At 45.2% G+C, this 19,487-nt stretch overlaps 1 protein-coding gene across 1 annotated transcript in view; it reads right to left on the reverse strand.

Annotated features, from left to right (window-relative positions):
- Positions 1–19,487, reverse strand: part of ITIH2 (inter-alpha-trypsin inhibitor heavy chain 2) — a 286,914-nt gene that overhangs the window by 92,105 nt on the left and 175,322 nt on the right. The window contains exon 15 of the mRNA XM_069229266.1: positions 18,761–18,933. Coding sequence (XP_069085367.1) covers positions 18,761–18,933 — 173 coding nt within the window. The remainder of the gene's footprint in view (positions 1–18,760; positions 18,934–19,487) is intronic.

Here is a 19,487-nt window from a genome sequence, read left to right on the forward strand (position 1 = left end):
TACGGACCGCTCTATCACTCTTGCAGGTCATGTTTCGAACAGTTCTACAAAGCCACACAGTACAGACGTATGTCACTCTACGTGCATTTTATTAGTCAGTCCGTCTTTTTCAAGGTGAACACGCTAGTGTACACTCTAGGGAAATGTTATAACTACATTAAGCTAAATAGTAATAATTGTTGGTGCCATCTATAAAGTGCAAAGACCATCTCTGCCGACCAGGAGCCTTAGAATGCTGACATTATTTTGGTTTGCCTGTATTCTCGGGTCAGGGACAAGGACAGCTGTTTTCTTGGGCTGTGGTGGGGATTACGATATTCTCATAACTAGTAACCTTATTAGTAGTAATACGTGCAAAGACCTCCACGTCTCCTATCTTTTCTATGTAGGGTTCATAGCCTGACTTACGGAGGTCTCTGCACACGTAGCTATACGTTTTGGTAATAAATGTGAGAAGAAGCTGGAGCAAAGGCTGCAAAAAGGGGAATACTTGCTACAAAATAGGAGTAAAACAATGAGCGATAGGCAGAAGGACTATGGAACGGCTGAGTTTTACGGATTGAATGCAGATACCAACAACTACCCACAAAAGGGAAAGTGTATTGCTATTCACAAACAGCACTTCCAAAGTTACAACAGCCAAAATGAAACCAAAGCAGTCAAAAACGTACTCCATCCTAGCATTTCTGTAAGTCCAGCGCCACACTTGGCCACTCACTGGCAAAACACCCACAAATAATGGAGGCAGGGGTGTAAGAAATAACAACCCATAGGAAATATTGTTAAAAACACCTGTTTTAAATTTGAAATCACACACACACACGCAGATACACAATATATATAGTATAAAAGTTTATTCAATTTCATTTTTTATTAAACAAATTAACACTTAATTTTTTGCATGAAATAAAGCTTTTCAGCTTTTAATAAAAAATGAAAAATAATTAACTGGTTTTAATACAATTTACTAAATTATAACTCATAATCAAAAGGATAATGAAGATGTTTCTTTAAAAGATATTTAAAAAAAACAATAATCATAAATGTAATTATATATTTTATTTACTTGTTTATTAAACACTCAATTTTAGTTCTAGGTTAGTATTGACTACTTTGAGATATTTACATTAAAATTAGTTTATAATTTTCATCAGTAATTAAAATGTATTATTTTTCTTCTGCTTTACCATAGGGAGGTCTCAGTCCCAATAACAGAGACCACTGCCTATGTGTAAAAGTTATTAGCCGTAAATTTACATTTGTAACTCCTGTTCTAAGACGCCGAACCTTGGTTTTGATGCAGTGGAGTCAAATAAGTCTGCACCTCACAGGAAATTTGCAATCTCTGTGTGGCCATACTCAAAATAGGACTGGCACTCACCAGTAGCCTTCAGCCGTGAGTATCAAGTGAAACCAGACTCAGTAGGCTTCCCAGTGCATTCTTGGCAATGTGGTCCATCTTTGCAAAACTACAGTCCTCCACTGCAGCAAAGCTTGATAACCGTTAATTTCTTTCAAAATGTCAGTTTTCTGAGCTCTAAACACTTTTGGGCATATTCACAAGAAAGTGGCACATCTGCTCCGATGCACCACTTTTCTTGCATCGCCCTGTGCCCCCTAACATCACCATGGTAGCGCTCTATTTACTATACCTGCCCTATGGCGCACATTAGCACAATTTATCACACAATTGTGGCGCTTTACTGGATTAGCAACATAATGACCTATGGGCCGTCCTGTGCTTTGCTGGACCTGCGCCATAATTTATGGTGCTAGTCCAGCAAAGCAGAGGAAGGCCCAGTGGTAATTATGGGACCATCGCATTAACGCCTGCCTTGAGCAGGTGTTAAAAATTATGGAAAAAAAGGGTGCAGGGAAATTTTGTAAATTTCACTGCGCCATTTTTTTGGGCCTCCCTGTATGGGATCGCCCCCCCCCGAATACATTATATCTAGCGCAGGTATAATGTGGTGCGAGGGGCTTCAAAGTGGCGCAATGCATGCATTGCACTGTAGGGGTCTCCTTAACACCTCCTTAGCGTAAACACAATTATGCTAGGGTGGCACTAGGAGGTGCAAGGGGCTTATAAATATTCTTCTTTGTTTCTCTCTTCATGAGCATTTCGGTGGAGCACAGCAGGTACTGAGGGCCAAACATGTTTGCAGCATAAAGTTCAAAGACCAGTGTATTCTTAGCTGTCCAGCAAACAGCATGTTACTGCAAGAGTCATCCCTGTCTGGTGCGAGCTGTTGGCCCTGGGAATAATTTCATTCAAAACGACCTCTATGTGGCCGCACTCAAAACATGACTGGCACTAACCAATAGACTTTAACAGACCAAATGACATGTTCAATGACATCATTGACGATGTCACTGCTGACATGTCAAATAACATCACTGATGACAACACTGAATTTCAGAACATATGAGGGCCACAGACATTAATGACCTTGGCCATGGCCAGACATTATAGGGAAAAACATTACAGTGACAGAAACCAACTCACTTACTTTGCTGTAGAAAAGATCCCCACCGATAACAGAGGAGAAAACAGAGTACTTGCCGTCAGAAGGAAATAACCTAGGTATAATATTGATTTAGAAACCAGGGCCCTGTAGGGATGGAGTACTAAGGAAGAACTGAGGGCACACCTGGCAGTGACTAGTACCATTGACAAATGTTTTTGTACTTGATTATGCCCTGTGCCTAGATAGATGGTTTTAATGAATTAACTGGTTGTACCTTGCGAAAGCGCAGCTTCAACCTGTTTTGTTTATATTTGTAAGTGCTTCCCTTTGAGGTTTAATTTCTGTGAAAAAGTGTCACTGCTAGAATGGATTATGACTAGGGCTCCAGGTTTTATGGTATTTATGTTTTCAACATTCCATCTGTATTTAGCCATATTAATTTATTGGCTATCTTAGTGGTATTTTCCCATATTTATTTTGTGTTTTGAGAATAAATGGAGATGTAAAGTGGTATATTTCTGCCTTTAATTAACTGATAAACATGCAGTCATACTTCCATGTCTAACAAAAAGCCACAATCACAGTAAATATTAGCATTATATACAAATATTGGTTAATATAGCCAGTATTTAGTGAAATTTAATCCTGTTTTTCTAACTCTCCATGATGTCTATCTGCTCAACTGCTGGCCTAGAATTCATGAAAAACAGCATGGAGAGTCACTAACAAGGAGCAATTTTTATTTTTTATTTTTCCACTTTAAAAATTAAAAACATGAAGGAAATATGTTGTTTTCTGTCTGTATTTGTCTGTAAAAATCAGTAAAAACCGAAAACTGAGAGCCTTAAATATGACCTGCTTAAAAAGGCCAGAATTTTGTGAAAGATGTCTACATAACTGGATTATTATCTACTGGCTGATTAGTAAGAACTAACTCATTGAATAAAATATGGGAACAATCCTTTATTCTGGTTTCCTTCACAGCAGGCAGGAAAACAGATTAAAAGTCCACTCCCAGTAAGCAGGAACAGTTTTCCTGCTCTCACCCACTGGGAGAGGATTTACAGATTGCTCAAGTGACAGTAAACTACTATGTCCCAAGGGTGGGCACCTTGGGACATAGGGAGCTGGCCCCCAGGACAAATAATGGCTCCAGGAGGGGGGCCGCGTGGGACCCCTCCTTTGTTTTGTATAGGGCCAGACCTGGGAGGTGGTGGTCCCTGGGGCCGAAAACAACCCATGCCCCCCTCCCACTTATATATTGGCCGTGCCCTGGAAAGGTGGTGGTCCCCTGGGCCGAATATGATGTGGGATGTCCTGCTTTTTCTCATACTGTGTCCCAGGGAAGTGACGGTCCTGTGGCAAATTTAACAACAGGAGGGTGTCCGCACTGCCCCCCCTCCTATTTATTTGACAAACCTCGATGAGGTGGAGGTCCCTGAGGCTGCCCGGCCTCCCTCTTATTTACTTGACAAGGCTTGGGGAGGTGTTGGTCTCTGGGGCCTTTAAAAGCATACGGAGGGTGGCTGCACGCCTTCCCTCCTATTATTGTTTTATATAATGCCCAGAGGAGGGGGCAGTCCCCGTGGCTCAAACCGGCCATATGCAGGTCCTCCCCATTTCTTACACTTAAGTATGCCCCCGGGTTCTGGCCCACCTGGGGGCTGAAAGAAAAACAAGTGAAGGAAACCGTGCTTGTTTTCTAAAACAAAATCTTCAGGATCCCTGGACCCACCATGGCTTTGCAGGACAAATTTAAAAGAAAATGCTTTTTGGCTCTGATGGGGCCCCTGGGGAATGCAGCATCGGGCCTAGTGGGTCACTGTATTCCTACCCTGCCACCTTTTCTTTATTTTTTCCTTTATTTTTGGGACTCGGCTGAGTCTTAGTCCCAAAATGACTACCAACACTTCCTGGTTGAAGTGTTGGTTGCCAATCAGAACTGTTGTTAGCCAATCATCATGGGGTCTGTCTAAGCCACGTCCCTAGATATCTATGTTTTTTAACTTTAAATTTCTCTGAAACTACTGAACATATTTACAGTAAATTTGGTGTAAATCTATCCAGTGGTCCAGGCGGCAGTTGTGTCTAAAAATCCCTATGGAAATTGCATGGGGGGGAAAAAGCGTTTTGGGACACCCCCTTTTTTCAGCCCCTACTTGCTGAATCACCTCAAAATAGTTCAATCAGCTGATGCAAAAGAAAGGTTGAGGGCCCTCCTGGAGCAATTAATGGCCTTGGGCATGGCCATCCCCCAGGGTCAGCTCCTGCTATCTCCTGAGATGCCCACCATCAAGAGATAGCTGTTTGCTTTAGCTTGGCGGGAGCTGTGGCAGCTCCTGCCAAGTGAGAGCATCTAACTTCGCTCCAAACAAGCGGGAGTGTAAAAACTGCTTCTGCTTGTTGGGAGCATAGTTTTCATTTGTTTCCCTGCCCACTGTCATGCGGGCAGGAAAACAGATGAAATATTTATCCCACACACAGGGAGCTGCATATGTAGCAGCTCCCTGCATGAAGGAGCAATACCAGCTCCCACAGAAAGCAGGAAGCTCTCTGGGACCCCAGGAACCTTGACGTACCCCCCTGCGGTCCCCATCTTTGAAAACTGGGTGCCCAGGGCACCCTGGTGGATGTGGTTTGGCCCAAGAGCATTGGGTTCCCTGGGGCAGAATTCAGCCTGGGAAGCCTTGGGCTAAAAAGAGCACTTGGAGGGGGCTCCATTCACCCCTCCATTATTTTTAAGAGTTACCCTCTTGCTCTAAACCTCACCCACCTGGGGGTATTTCTGTATACAAGTGCAGAAGACCATGCTTGTTTTTTTGAATAATTATTGACATGGATTAGTGAATTTCGCAGCAAAAATATTTTTTTAAAAACATTTTTGTCCTGGCAGGGTCCAAGGGGATCCCCAACACCAAGTCTAGGGGGGTCAGGGTGTTCCTACCCTGCTCCATTTTCTATTCAGTCCCTAGGCTGTGTATGGCACAGGGTTGGCTTCTTAATGGGGTTATGGCTGCAGGCCAGTCCCTGGCACCAATCCACACCATGCATGTCCAGACAGTGGGTGCTTGTAGGGGTAGGCTGCAGCACACAGCCAAAGGCTGTGCATGGCGTGGGTTGGGTGCTTATAGGCATTGACCACAGGGCCTAGCCTGCAGCCAGGCCCAGCGGCCAACCCCACCGGGCACATCTGAAGGGGTTTTGGGTAGTGAAGAAATTATAATTTAAATTAATATTATACCTTTTTTTCATTTCCAATGTTTGGGTGGTTTGTTTGTTTTGTATACAAATTAATAATCAACATTTACTCATTATAACTTATCTTCAACTTTTCTTTTTTTAATTGAATTTCTGTTGTTTTTTTTTAAACTGGTTTCTAATAATATAAAATTGTTTATTTTGGAACTAAGGGCCAGATGTAGGAAAATTGCAAATTGCGACTTGCAATTTGCGAGTCCTTCCGACTCGCAAATTGCAAGTCGCAATTTGCAATGCAGAACGGTGTCTCAGACACCGTCTGCGAGTCGGTATGGGGTCGCAAAGACCCACCTCATTAATATTAATGAGGTGGGTCGCAAATTCCGGCCCCATACCGACTATGGGCACTCGCAAACATGGAGGCCTGCTGTAGTCAGCAGACCTCCATGTTTGTGACTGCTTTTAAATAAAGCAGTTTTTTTTTTTTTAAGTGTAGCCCGTTTTCCTTAAAGGAAAACGAGCTGCACTTAAAAATAAATCCGAAACCTTTAGTTTCGGTATTTTTTCAGGGCAGGTAGTGGTCCCTTGGACCACTACCTACCCTGAAAAAATAATTTGTGGTCCATTCACAAAGGGGAAGGGGTCCCATGGGGACCCCTTCCAATTTGCGAGTGGGTTACCATCCACTTCAAGTGGATGGTAACTGCGATATGCGGTCGCAAATGGTATTGCATACCACTGCGAATCGCAAATAGGAAGGGAACACCCCTTCCTATTTGCGATTCGGAAATGCATTTTGCGAGTCGGTCCCGACTCGCAAAATGCATTTCTGCATAGGAAAATGCGATTTGCGACTCGCAAATGGCAATTTTTGCCGTTTGCGAATCGCAAATCCTTTCCTACATCTAGCCCTTAGTCTTTTATATGTTATTTTTTTTAAAACACTACACTGGTACATTGTTGATAAGTTCACTTGGAGCTGCGTAAAGTGAAGTGGAATGGCCTAGAGTGGTGTGGAGTAGAGTAGAATGGAGTAGAGTGGCATACAGCGGGGTGGAGTAGAGTGATTTGGAGTGGAATACAGTAGAGTGGTGTATAGTGGATTGGCATAGAGTGCAGTGGCATTGAGTGGTGGAGAGTAGAAAACAGTGGTATTGAGTGCAGTAGGATAGAGTCTAGAGGTGCAGTTTAGAGTTGAGTGACATATACAGCAGTGGGGTAAAGTGAAGTTAAGTAGAATGGTGAATAATAGAGGAGAGTACTGTAGAGTGCAGAGGCATAGAGTACAGAAGTGTACAGCACAGCATAGAGTAAAGTGGTGTAGAATAAAATGGGGTAGAGTGAAGTGGGGTAGACTGAAGTAGGGATGAGTACAGTGGCGTAGAGTAGAGAGACATTGAGTGAAGTGGGATAGAGTGAAGTGGGGTAGAGTACAGTGGCATAGAGTAGAACAGCGTAGAGTGAAGTGGGGTAGAATGAAGTGGGGTAGAGTAGTAGTAGAGTGGTGAGGAGTGAAGTAGGGTAGAGTGAAGTGGGATTGAATTAAGTGGGGTACAGTAGAATGGTGTTGAATAGAGTGGCATAGAGTGAAGTGGGGTAAAATGAAGTGGTGTAGAGTGGAGTAGAATAGAGTAGAGTAGCATGCAGTATAGTGCTATTTAGTAAAGTGGTGTAGAGTAGCATAGAGTGAAGTGGGGTATAGTGAAGTGGGTTACAGTAGAGTGGTGTTGAGTAGAATGACATTGAGTAGATTACTGCAGAGTGAAGTGGGGTAGAGCCAAGTGGGCTAGAGTAAAGTGGTATAGGGTAGAGTGGTATACAGTAGAATGGCATAGAGTGAAGTGGGGTACTATGAAGTTGGGTGGAGTGAACCAGGGTATAGTAGAGTTGTGCTGAGCAAAATGAGTAGAGTGTGTAGAGTAGAGTGGAATAGAGTGGCAGAGTGGACAGGTGTACAATGACTTTGAGTGGTGTAGAATAGAGTGACATAGAGTAGAGTGGAGCAAAGTGTAGTGTCATAGAGTACAGTGGCATACAGTAGAGTGGGGTAGAGTGAAGTGGTGTAGAGTAAAGTGTCATAGAGTGATGTGGGGTAAAGCAAAGTGACATAGAGTAGAGTGCCTTAGAGGAGAGTGGTGTAGAATGCAATAGTGCAGAGAAGAGGGCAGTGGCTTAGAGTGGAGTACAGTGGAGTGGAGCCCAGTGCCATAGAGAGGAGTAGAGTGTCTTGGAGTGGTACATTTTGCAGTGGTGTACAGTAGAGTGCAGTGGTGCAGATTGCAGTTGTGCAGAGTACAATGATGGAGACTGCAGTGGCACAGGGTGGAGTGATGCAAAGGTAGAGTGGTACAGAGTGTAGGAGCATAGGGTGCAATGGCACAGAGTACAGTGGTACACTGTAGAGTGGTTCAGATTGCAGTAGCATTCAGACCAATAGTGTAGACTGCAGTGGAGCACAGATTGCAATGTTGCAAAAAACAGTGCAGTGGTATGGAATGGAGTGGTATGACATAGAGTAGAGTAGCAGAAAGTAGAGTGGTGGAGAGTACTGTAGAGTGCAGTGCCTTAGATTGCAGTGGCATAGACTGCAGTGGCATAGAGAGGAGTAGTTACAGTGCAGTGGCGTTGTGTGCAGTGACATGTCAGTGGCGTCTTCTTGCATCCCTTAATTATTTTTAACATTCCCAAGTATTGCTGTACTTTAGAGGAAGTACTGTGGAATTTTGAAAACCTTTTTAAAAAACATAAAACAATATAATTTTACCTACCTGTACTGACTGTGCTGAACTGCCTCATGTCATACTATTGCTTTAAAATATGCTAAAAACTTCTATCTCACATAGAAACCTACAACACAGTCAAGGTGTGATCTACAACAGGGCTGCCTTTTTATTTTGTAAGGGCCTTCATTAGGCAACAATATAGTGTTTAGTCATCTTATGTCTTTATGTGTTCATCATCTCTATGTACTGTGGACTACCATGGCCCAATATATCACTAAGTTTAGGTCCCTTATTACCACGCAACTACTAAAAGTATTTTCACTAAATAGCAAAAAGCATCCTTTCCACACCATAATCAATATTCCTGCCATATTTCATGAGAATCCGGTCAGCTGTTTTGTTGCTACATCTGAGTAAAAAGTCTTATGAAAATGCACTGATGGAAACATACGTTTTGAGACCTCCCCTTTTTTCTTTGCACCACCTTAAATAATCACAGCAAAGATTTGAATTATCTTCCAACATAGAAAAAGGAATAGTTCTGCAAAGTTTGTGGCAATTCATCAAACTGTAGCAAAGGTATCAGCGAGCAAAAATCTGAAGGATTCCTTCTCTGGGAATCCTAACTATAACTAAGAGTGGCCACCACCACTTTGCAATATATATATCTCCAGTCCAGGGTGGTGTGACCTGTATGGGGCGCATAACAATTTCTTACAGATAAACCCACAAAGCCTTGTAAGCTTCAAAATATACTCTCCCCCCTAAAAAACATAAAACAAAACTCCTTGGTGGGCCAGTAGATTTTTGCATATTTTTTTGTTGTCACGTGAGAAGGTTGACCGCTCTGCCTGGGACCTGCCACTACTCCTCAGGGGAAAAATATTTCTGTGATAAAATATGCCTCACTACAGGAACCCCCCCAAAAAAAAAAAAACTGGTGTCTAATAGATTCCTGCCAATGTATCGCTCATGTCTGAGATTCACAAGTAGGAATTTATTTGAGGAAAGCATTGCTAGAAAGGGGACACTTTTGATGTCACATGTGGGTAGGGCAGAGGAGGGGTGAAAGCCAAATAGGCAGCGATTCCACTCAACTGGTGCACAGCAGGTGTGCCAAAAGCAAGCTTGACTTTGCCCATTCATGCCCCGACTGAGCCCAGCATTAGTAGCCCTGGTTCACCACCCACCCACCAATGAAATAAGGGGATTAAGAAGAGTCAAGGAGGGGTTGCGGGAGGGATTGCTTTGTTCTGAGGGTGGAGAATTAACTTAGGGGGTGAGTTGTATGATTTATATGTTGGCCATTGCAACAATGATAGTGTATACATACCACCATCATGAATGTCCACCCTCTTGTTTTAAATGTGGGCAGACCTTCAGTTTGACCACAGCAGAGATTACTCTGTCCACACCATGGCTAAATATTTCCAACAGCCCTGGGGAGTAAGGGCCATCAAACGTATGGCTACAGAACTGCCTTTCCAATTTGGATGGGCGGATATATAGTACTTTTTAATGGGAAAACCGGGAGGTACAGAACACCAAAAACAATACAATGTTCCTCTGCCATTGGAGAAGACTCCCATGTTAGGAGGACCATCATATTAAAAAAAAAAAAATCCTGTTTTTGGATTTTCTTTTTGTAAAGAAAAAACAAATATTCTGTACTACAGGGTTGCATCCTGCAGCCCTGGAGCACAGAGTAATATGCACTGCCAGGAACTGCTCTGATGGCGGTCCCTGACAATGCTTTAATAAAAGACCACCTGCTTGGGGAGTCATTCGTAAATTGGGTGGGAGGTCCCTTTATCATGGGAATGGAGTCATTTAGTCTGTCCCCTTGGTAGAACAGTGGGCTGTCCATATTGTTATTTACACTCCCAGTTTGTGAATACTGAAAATAATAAACCTAACTCCAAAGTGTAAACGTACTCAAAAGTGTAACTTACCTTCGTGAATCAGGCTGATGGCCTTCAAAATCAGCACCTTGAGCACCACCACTCACTGCCCTTCTGGACCAAGATCCAAATTGTGCACCACCCTCATTGACCTCATTGTTCTGCCTGCACTCACATCCAACTCTACCATTTTGCTTTTGCTTTACCTAGAAGACCAGGCTGACCCCAACAGCGTATTGGAAGACCTGAGCATACAAGGATCTCAGCGTGATTACAGTCTTCTGGGAATGTGGCTGTGGTTATGGAGGTGTTAAACAGGGTGGTGAGTTTGTGGCTGATTGTGCATCTTCCAAGGTTGAAGATGTGATTTGGGCAGGGGTCGGTCAGTGCTACTCAGTGGATGGAGCTCATGAAGGTGCCAATTTCCTGTGTGGTGAATGGGTTCCAAGTGGTTAGTTAGGGTTCTGTGCAGGTTGCAGTGGGGCTGTGTAGGTTTAGGAAGTCTGAAGTTTTGGATTGGGATTTGAAGTTCATGTACATGGTGGAGATGTTGTTGTGGAAGTAATTGGCCAGGTTGTTGCAGACCTCCTAGGAAGGTGGTATGCTGTTCTCAGTGGATGTGGGGTGAGAGAACTCCCTGACGACGTTGAAGAGTTCCTTGCTGTGGTTGGAGCTGGAATTGATTGGGGCACCTAAGGCCTTTCTTTTTTTTATTCCTTAAAAGCCAATGGTAGAAGGGAGATTTTGAAGGAGGTTCTATTGGTGGTGTGCCATCTTCTTTCTCCCTGTTTGCAGATGCGTTTGGCTGATCGAAGGTTTTCAGTGTACCAGCTGGCCTGTTTTTAGGACCTTATGTGGTGGCTGCCTTTAAAAGGTGCAAAGTTGTTGGCCCAGTTTGTGATCCATGCGTTGAATTTTCCGACCCCGTGATTGAGAGATGTGGTGGGGTCGGGGTTGGTTCCATTGAGAACGCCGGTCCATTGGGTTTTGGTCCAGCTGGGGTGGAGGGCTCTCTTGACTGCGAGTGGTTGTCTGTGGTTTGGTGATGTTGAAGTGGATGATGAAGTAGTCGGTCCAGGTGAGTTTGATGGCTTAGCTGTCCATGACCCGGTTGCTGGAGGTGAATATGGGTTTTAGTGAGCATCCTGCAGTGTGTGTTGGGTCGTGGATAAGCTGGGTGAGTCCTAAGTTTTTCATGCATTCAAGGAGGCTAATGGTGTTGGTGTCACTGTGGTTGTAAAAGTGGAAATTGAGGTCACTGAGGACGATGAAGTCATTGGAGTTGATGGCAAAGGGAGCAATGAAGTTGGTGATGAAGTTGCAGAGGCTGGCCCAAGGCCCTGGAGTATGCGAGGGTGCCTCTGATGGTCTTCTTACCATCACTTTGGAGTCTGAAGTTGAGGTGTTCCATGGCTGGAGGGGGGTGCCCATAGTGCTGGTCCATTGGATGGTATCTTTGGAGATGACGGCAACTCCTCCTCTGGGTTTGTTGGTGCGAGCCCTGTAGGAGATCTAGTATCCTTCAGGTACTGCTGTGGTGATGTCAGGAGTGGATGATAGGTGCAGCAACGTTTCGATGAGGAAGACAATGTCAGGTGCTAGGGTGGAGATGAGGTCCCATTGTTCTGTGGCATGTTTGCACAGAGGGACGCCTTGTTGAGGAAGATGCACTGAAGCTTGTGGTGTGCGGAGAATGTTGTGGTGTGGGAGGTGCATGTGGTGTTGGGTGCGCTACTGTCTGTGCTGAGGCTGGTGAAGCAGCAATGGGAGCTGGAGAGGAGGCCTACCATAGAAGGAGGTAGGTGCAGCAAAGCTCACTAGATTATCCTGTGTTCAATGCATGGAGTTCAGCTGCAGAGTAGCTGTGGGGGGAGCAGATCCAACGATTCTGGCACTGGGCTGACAAGCACAGACAGGTTTGCCTTTGGTGCACTGCACCCACCACTAAGTAGGTCCTGGGAAGTGGAAAGGGATCAGGGTGAGGAGGGTAGGCTAGCAGAGGAGGGAAGAAAAGGCAGGGGGGACATGCAGAAGAAGGGGGAGGTGGGACGGTAGGAAGCACAAAAGGTGGTGGGGGCAGCCAGGGGAAAAGGTGGGAAATGGAGGCAAATTAAAGGCTTTAGGAGAGTGACACAAAATGAAAGCAAAAGGTAAACAGAAGGCAAAGTGAGAGTAAGAGAAATACGAGAACAAAATGCAACAAAGTCAAAGTAGGAGTGAGAGACATATGAGTGCAGAAAGGCAAACAGAGGCAAAATGAGAGTGAGAGAAATATGAGAACAAAAGGCAAACAGAGACGAAGTGAGACTGTAAGGAAATTCAAGAACAAAAAGGTAAACAGAGGCAAAAGGGAGATTGAGAGACATATGACAGCAAAAAGGCAAACAAAAGGCAAAGTGAGATAAATAAGGGAACAAAAGGCAAACAAAAGAATATGTGAGAGCGAGAGAAATATGAAGCAAAAGACTACCAAAAGCAAACGAAAGGTGAACAAAAGGCAAAGTGCACACACGAAGGGCTACTGGGTCCGAAACGGCCTCAATTAGTTGGAAGACAAGTCCAAGTGAGTAGGGAGCCTGGGTACTTGCTCGGAGGTAACAATGGTGCCATATCTCTTGACAAATTTCCAGAGAGTACACAGTGAGGTCCAGGAAGTCTCACACTTCAGTTTGTGTTTTAGGGGGTCTCCAGGCCAGGATAGTCTCCATATTAGCTTGAAGCACTGCACCTTCTCCTGCTCACCAGGTGCCCCATAGATTACATGGACCCCCTTCCCTATCTGGTACTTGTTGGCCTTTATAGTCAGACCTGCCTGCTGCTGAGCCTAAAACACCTCTTTGAGATAAAACAGGTGATCCTACCAACCGGACTGGAAGGCAGCTATGTCATCCATGTAAGTGGCACTGAAGGTCTTAATCCTAGCCACAACCCTGTTAACCAACTTTTGAAGGATGGCAGGGGCATTCTTTAGCCCACAGGGGTTCACTCTGAATTGGAAGTTGCCCTCTGGGGGTAGAGAATTCAGACCTCTCCTTAGGCCCCTTGGTCAGGGCAATCGGCAGGTACCTAGAAGTTAGATCAAAAGTACTGAGGAACTTGGCAGCTCCAATTCTATGATCTCATCAGCTTGGGGGAAAGGGTGTGCATCAGTGTTGGTAACTGAGTCGAGATGCCTATAGTTCACCCAGAATATGAGTTCTGGGGGGCACCCATTGGGGTGGTTTTGCTACCAACACCACTGGGCTTAGCTATTGATTTTTGTAGTGCTCAATAGCCCCCAATTCAAGAATCTTGCATACTTCTCCTTAATGCTCTCGCTCACTTTATCAGCCAGTCAGTATTTTTTGTTCTTTACAGGCATACTGTCTCAAATGTGTGAGTACAAAGGTGAAGGAGAACAGGGAGGCAAACTGGTAACAGCCCCTCTGCTGCTCGGAGTAGAAAAGAGGTTGACCCATCCTGCTCCTTGGAAGATAGGAGTTCAGGCGGAGATTCACTCTCCTCTTTCACCCCACCATCTGTTGCCAGGAGGATGGAGACCTTTCATAGTGGGGTCCTAATGAATTAACATGGATTACCCTTAGGGGTGTTCCTGGGGGTCTTGAGGTCCATCTGGTAAATGATCTCCCTCTTTCTCTCCTTCATCTCAGAAGGCCTTGACCAATGGTCTTGGACTCCACTGGCTCAATAACCCACACTTTTTGACCAAGCTCAAACTCAACCAGAGTGGCCTTCTGGTCATGCCAAAGCCTCGTTATCTCCAGGCTGACCTCGGGGTTCTCAGAGGCCTTCTTCACCTAACATGGTGACAATAAATTGCTCAAAGGGACTGAACCTAACTCCTTTTTGTTGCACCAAACTGTGGCCAAAACAAAGGCATTGCAAGAGAACATCCCATTTCTACCTTATGGGCTCTGGTAGGCCCAGAATTATGCCCTTAAGGGTCTTGGTGAACCTTTCAACAAGCCCACTGGTCTAATAGTTTGTGGAGAACTTGTAACCCACATTCATCCCACTTTAACTTCATGTATGCAGACATAAGCTTTGTGCCCCTGTCAGACATTGTGGCCCTCATTATGACCTTGGCGGCCTGAAGACCACCAGGGCCATGGTGGCCGTATCCCCTTGATGGGCTGGCGGTGGAGGACGCCACATTATGAGAGTGCAGGTTGTCCTCTGCCAACCTGCCACATCCCGCTTATACCGCCAGGCCGGTTAGTCAGCCAGGCCGGAGATTCAGTGGACCAGCGGTCCACCGAAGACTGCCAGCGGCATCACAAGTCGGTTTTCCACCAGGGTTTCTGCAGAGGTAGCACCGCCACAAAAACCATGGCGGAACGCCTACCAGTGACAAGGAATGTCTTTCCTGTCACTGGCAGATGACTCCCCCAACTCCCCCCTGCAATCCCAATACCCCTCTCCTTCTTCCGTACCCAAAGCCCCAACCCCCTTCCAGTACAGCACCCCAACCCCCCTTCCAGAACAGCACCCTCCTTCACCCGCTCCCTAAACAGTACATCACCCTCCTCCCCTCACCCCCACCACTCCCTTCCCATATACTCACACACACACACACACACAACAGCCCCCCACCCGTCCCACCCTCCCCCTTGTTGGTTGATCGACTTCCCTTTTCCGGCAAGGAGGTCGTCCAGCTGAGAATAGGTGCTTCCACCGCCGGCAGCGCCCCACCATCAGGCCACTGCCAGGCCATATTACAGGTCATAATACAGCTGGTGGAGTCCTTTTGATAGGGTGGGGCCGGTGGTGAAACCACCCACGCGCCTCCTTCCGCCAGCCCGACTACTGGAGGATTTCTGCCCTAATTGGCAGTCTTCTGGCACCTGTGGCTTCAGCGGTCTTCTGAAAACACTGACAAAGTCCTAATAAGGGCCTATGTCTTTGGGGAACCCCGCCCAGGAAAGAACTTCCCATCAGGTACAGTTATAGTCATCAGAGGTATGGGATCTGGGTATCTAGTGGCAAATTTCACTAACACCAGGATAAACCTGTTGTTTAGAGTATTTTTAGGGTCCAGGGGTCCAACAATGTTGATGCCCACCCTCTCAAAGAGGGTGCCAATGACAGGCATGGGAACAAGGGGTTCCTTGAGATTTTTCCCTGACTTCCAACTGGTAAGGCAGTTGGAACATGATCTGCAGAATGCACCCCGAAGCTGTCCTCTTCCGGGCCAATAAAAGTGTGTGACAACCATGGCAAAGATCTTGTTCTGCCCCAGATGTCCTGCCAGGGATATGTCATGAGCCAGACCAAGCAGGAAGGCTCAGTAGCACCAGGGGACAATCAACACATGAGTTATCCTAGGCTGACTGACCTTAGGCTCAGTATATAGGAGGTCATTCTCTCAAAGATAAGATAATCTCCAGAAGTGTCATCAGATGCCTGGGCCTCGGATTTCCCCCTCAAGCCATGTAGGGTTGGGCACTCCTTCTAAGCTGATGTACACCTCTTTGGTGGTCCCATCTTTGCTACCCAGCCAGCTCAGGCAGATCTCTCAGGGCTGCAAGGTCCTCCATTGTAGGCTCCCAGGAGTCGCCCTCGAGCTCAGCCTCCTCCCCGACCTTGATAATTTCAGAGGCTGATTTCCCATGTCCATTGATCTTCCTGTTCTTGGCAGTTACCTGGGCTATTTTTCAAAGCTACGAGTCTCCTTCACTACCCTCTTGGGCTGCCATGGACCTTGTGGTCAAGCACACCCAAGCAGGCGACCCTTACATCTCCAGGCGAGGCTTGAGTTCCTCTTCCTTCCAGACAGTGTGCTCATTACTAGTAGACAATCTACAGGCATGGCAGGACTCACAGCTACTATTAGAGAACCTGAGACCCCTCCCAAGTGAACCAAAGCCACTGGGTAGTGACTCTCATAGTTGTCTGCTGCCACAACCTGGTGGAATGTATTGGGGATTTACGGCTTTGAGGACACTAGATGACACCTCATAGTAGTTGTACTGGCTCCTGTGTCCCTCAGTGCCACCACTCTCTGCCCATTGATGGTGACCCATTGCCTGTACTTGGAATTATTTGAAGAGATGGGGGCTTTGGGCATCACCTCCTTGTCACCCAGGGACACTAGAGTAATCTCTGTTCTACCTCCATACTAACTGAGCAATTTCCTCTCCGAATGCTACACTGGCTAACCCTTGGTTAAGACTAAGATGATCAAAATTGGGTAGGTGCTTTTTAAGTTATGATTTTTTCAAAATTTTGCATAAATAGTCTTTTTGTGCATGATTAAGCACCATATAAATCAATAGGAGAAAACTTTAAAACTGCATATAAAATCAGACAATGCTTTCGCAAATGTCACCTTCTGGTTTTAGGTCAAGGTCATTGAGATGTCATGAGGGCCAGCCAGTTCTAGAAGGAGCAGTGGCTGAACATCTTGGAGCTGGTGCAGGACAGGTAAGTGGGACGACTTGGAAATGTACTGTACAGGCAGACTTAAAGATGAGTCTGGTGGGTCCTCTTGGAGTGTAGAGGTTGCAAAGGGTTGGGGACCCCTAAAGCATAGCTGGTTCTCTGATACAGAGGCCAGGGAGGCTGGGTGCAGAGCAGATAGGTCAGCCAAGAGATGTGCGCAAAGGAACCAGGCTATTGCACGGTTCAGCCACTAGAGGTTGTAGTGCCATCAAACCCATAGGGTTTGTCCTCTGGGTCCATCAGGGAAAATGCGGTCTGGCTAGACCTCACTGGACCTTGCTTGCTAGTTGCATGGATTTATGCCTTCACACTGGAGGGAGGTTCTTGGCAATTTATAGAGGGTTGGAGGTCCTATGAGATTTCCTAGAGTCCATCCGATATCCAGTAAACGTCTCAGTGGCGATTGTCGAGTCCACGATGCAGCAGGCAGGGTTTTGCAGCAGGACTTCTGTTCTTGAGCCTTGGTGTGCTTTGCCACTGGCCTTCTTGTGTTCATCGACTGATGATCTGCAAGTCTAGGGATGCCCACTAAATACTGCATTTAGGGGAGTACCTGATAGTGGCCAATGGGCAACCTACCCTAGAGTGGCTACATTTACTATGTGACCACTTCCTGAGGGGAGAAGTCCCATCCCTAACTGGCTATTTTCCTACCATGCAAGATGGAAACAAATGAAATGGGGAGGTCACCTCACCTGCTATACCTGAGGGGTGGTGCAGGCAGAAGGTGTCCACTCGTCCTAGTCTTTGTGCATTTACCTGCAGTTGTGCCATTAGTGGGGGTTTGCAATGGAGGCAGCCATCTGCTGCTAGCAGCAGGCTGGGAGTTGAGTTTCAAGGGTGGTAAGCCCTTTGATGCTTGCATGCAGGGCAGTGCACATTCCTGTGGGAGGAGGTGTAACATCTCTGCCCAGGAAGGGCTTTCTTTTCTCATCCCAGAGAGCAAAAGCCCTCACCCCAGGGACTTAGAATCTTTTCTGGTGGTGTCAGGCTTGTCGGGACTGGTCAGCTACAGTGCCAGGGCAAGTTAGCTGCCTGGGGTCACCTTTAAGGTGCCCCTTTGTACATTTTGGATACTGGTACCAGTTTGGATTTGTTATTTTGAGTTGATTGATACCAAACAACCCAGGGTTCAGAGTAGACATCATGTAGCTGTGAGACAGTAATAAAAATACAACACAGGAAAAATTCCACACCAATTTAGAAAACTACAGAAAAATGTAATAAATAATTTTATACCAAAACAAATTAAACCTAATCAATAGAACTGGAGTTATGTTTTTCGAAGGCTTTTAGTGCAAAACAGCACCTGAAAGATCAAAGCGCCAACCACAGGCATCTAGTAGTGTGAGACCGGGGCAAAAGTCAAAAGTTATGGTCGACCATTTGGAGCACGGATTGATTACACAAAGTAAGCAATATCCAAGTTGGAAAGGTGAGCGTGGCCCTGTGAGGGGACTGCATCGTCTTCTGATGCGTAAAACAACATGCCAAGTAAAGCGTGAGGAAATGATACCACCATCTTACACTCGTTGTAGGGTCTATTTATGGTGTCACATAATCGGATAACTCGAGTCCAGATCAAAACTCTTAAATTATATTTATGAGAAAATACACAAACTGGTTCCTTCTGAGAGTTTGCCAATATCAGAACAAATTTAACAAATTTGCCACTTGTTTCTGTTGACATCGCTTATGATATGTCAAATGACAGCTACTGCAGCTGGTGAACTACTGTGTTTTTTTTTAGTTCCAACATGTAATGTAATGTGGACTTTAACGTCTGTTTTTTTCAATAGAGGAAGGAAAATTGATATATATATATATATATATATATATATATATATATATATATATATATATATATATATATATGTATTATTATATATATCAGTGTAATCAAAGTGTCTTCTAATGCAGTATGAGAACATGAAGATATAAAAGCAAGGATAAGGCGAGACAGAATAATAATAAGAAAAGAATGGCAACCCAGACGATAGAGAGATAGTTAATGATTGTTTACACTGACTTGGACAGCAGCCTCTTTTGGGGTCTCGTGGCGAGTCGGCGAGCATTCTCTCGTTTCCTTCGGTGTTTTCTATCAGCATTGCTGTGAGCGGCGTCACGAGGTGGTGATCAACAGACAACTGTAGAATGGTTCGTGTGATATTCCTCTTCAGGGCAGCAGATGGAGCTAGGTTTCTGTGATGAGGGTGGATAAGAAACAGTTATTTTAGCTGCCCGGTTTCATAATTTACTAGCAATTTATTTATTGATGTATTTATGCATTTTTATATAGCGCGGGCATTACCCAGAAGGGTCAGAGCACTTTACAATAGAACGAAATAACGTTACACGAGAGTTACGTATTTACAAATTACATATTACATGATCAATACAAAATTACATAATGGAAAGGATAGGGTATATTTGAGGAGATACATATTTACATAGTTACAGAGTTGGAAGGAAAGGCCAATTATAGCTCTCCCGGGTGTCATGCAACAGTCAAGGGTAAGCTATATAATGTGAAGGATAAGCCAGGTGGAGGGGCATTTGCCAGGAGTGCCAGTGAGAAAAATGTCTTTGGAAGACAAGAGTTTTAAGGTACTTGTTGAAGATCCAGAAGAGGTGATGGTGCAAAGGTTTGGAGGTAGGAAATTCAAAATCCTAGTTGTGGTGCCTGAAAAAGATTGCACCATAAATATTTCCCTTTTTGAAGGTTGGAGGGTCAGGAGATGATTTTCAGCATTTAG

The sequence above is a fragment of the Pleurodeles waltl genome, chromosome 4_1 (assembly GCF_031143425.1).
Source record: "Pleurodeles waltl isolate 20211129_DDA chromosome 4_1, aPleWal1.hap1.20221129, whole genome shotgun sequence".
Taxonomy (NCBI): Eukaryota; Metazoa; Chordata; class Amphibia; order Caudata; family Salamandridae; genus Pleurodeles; species Pleurodeles waltl.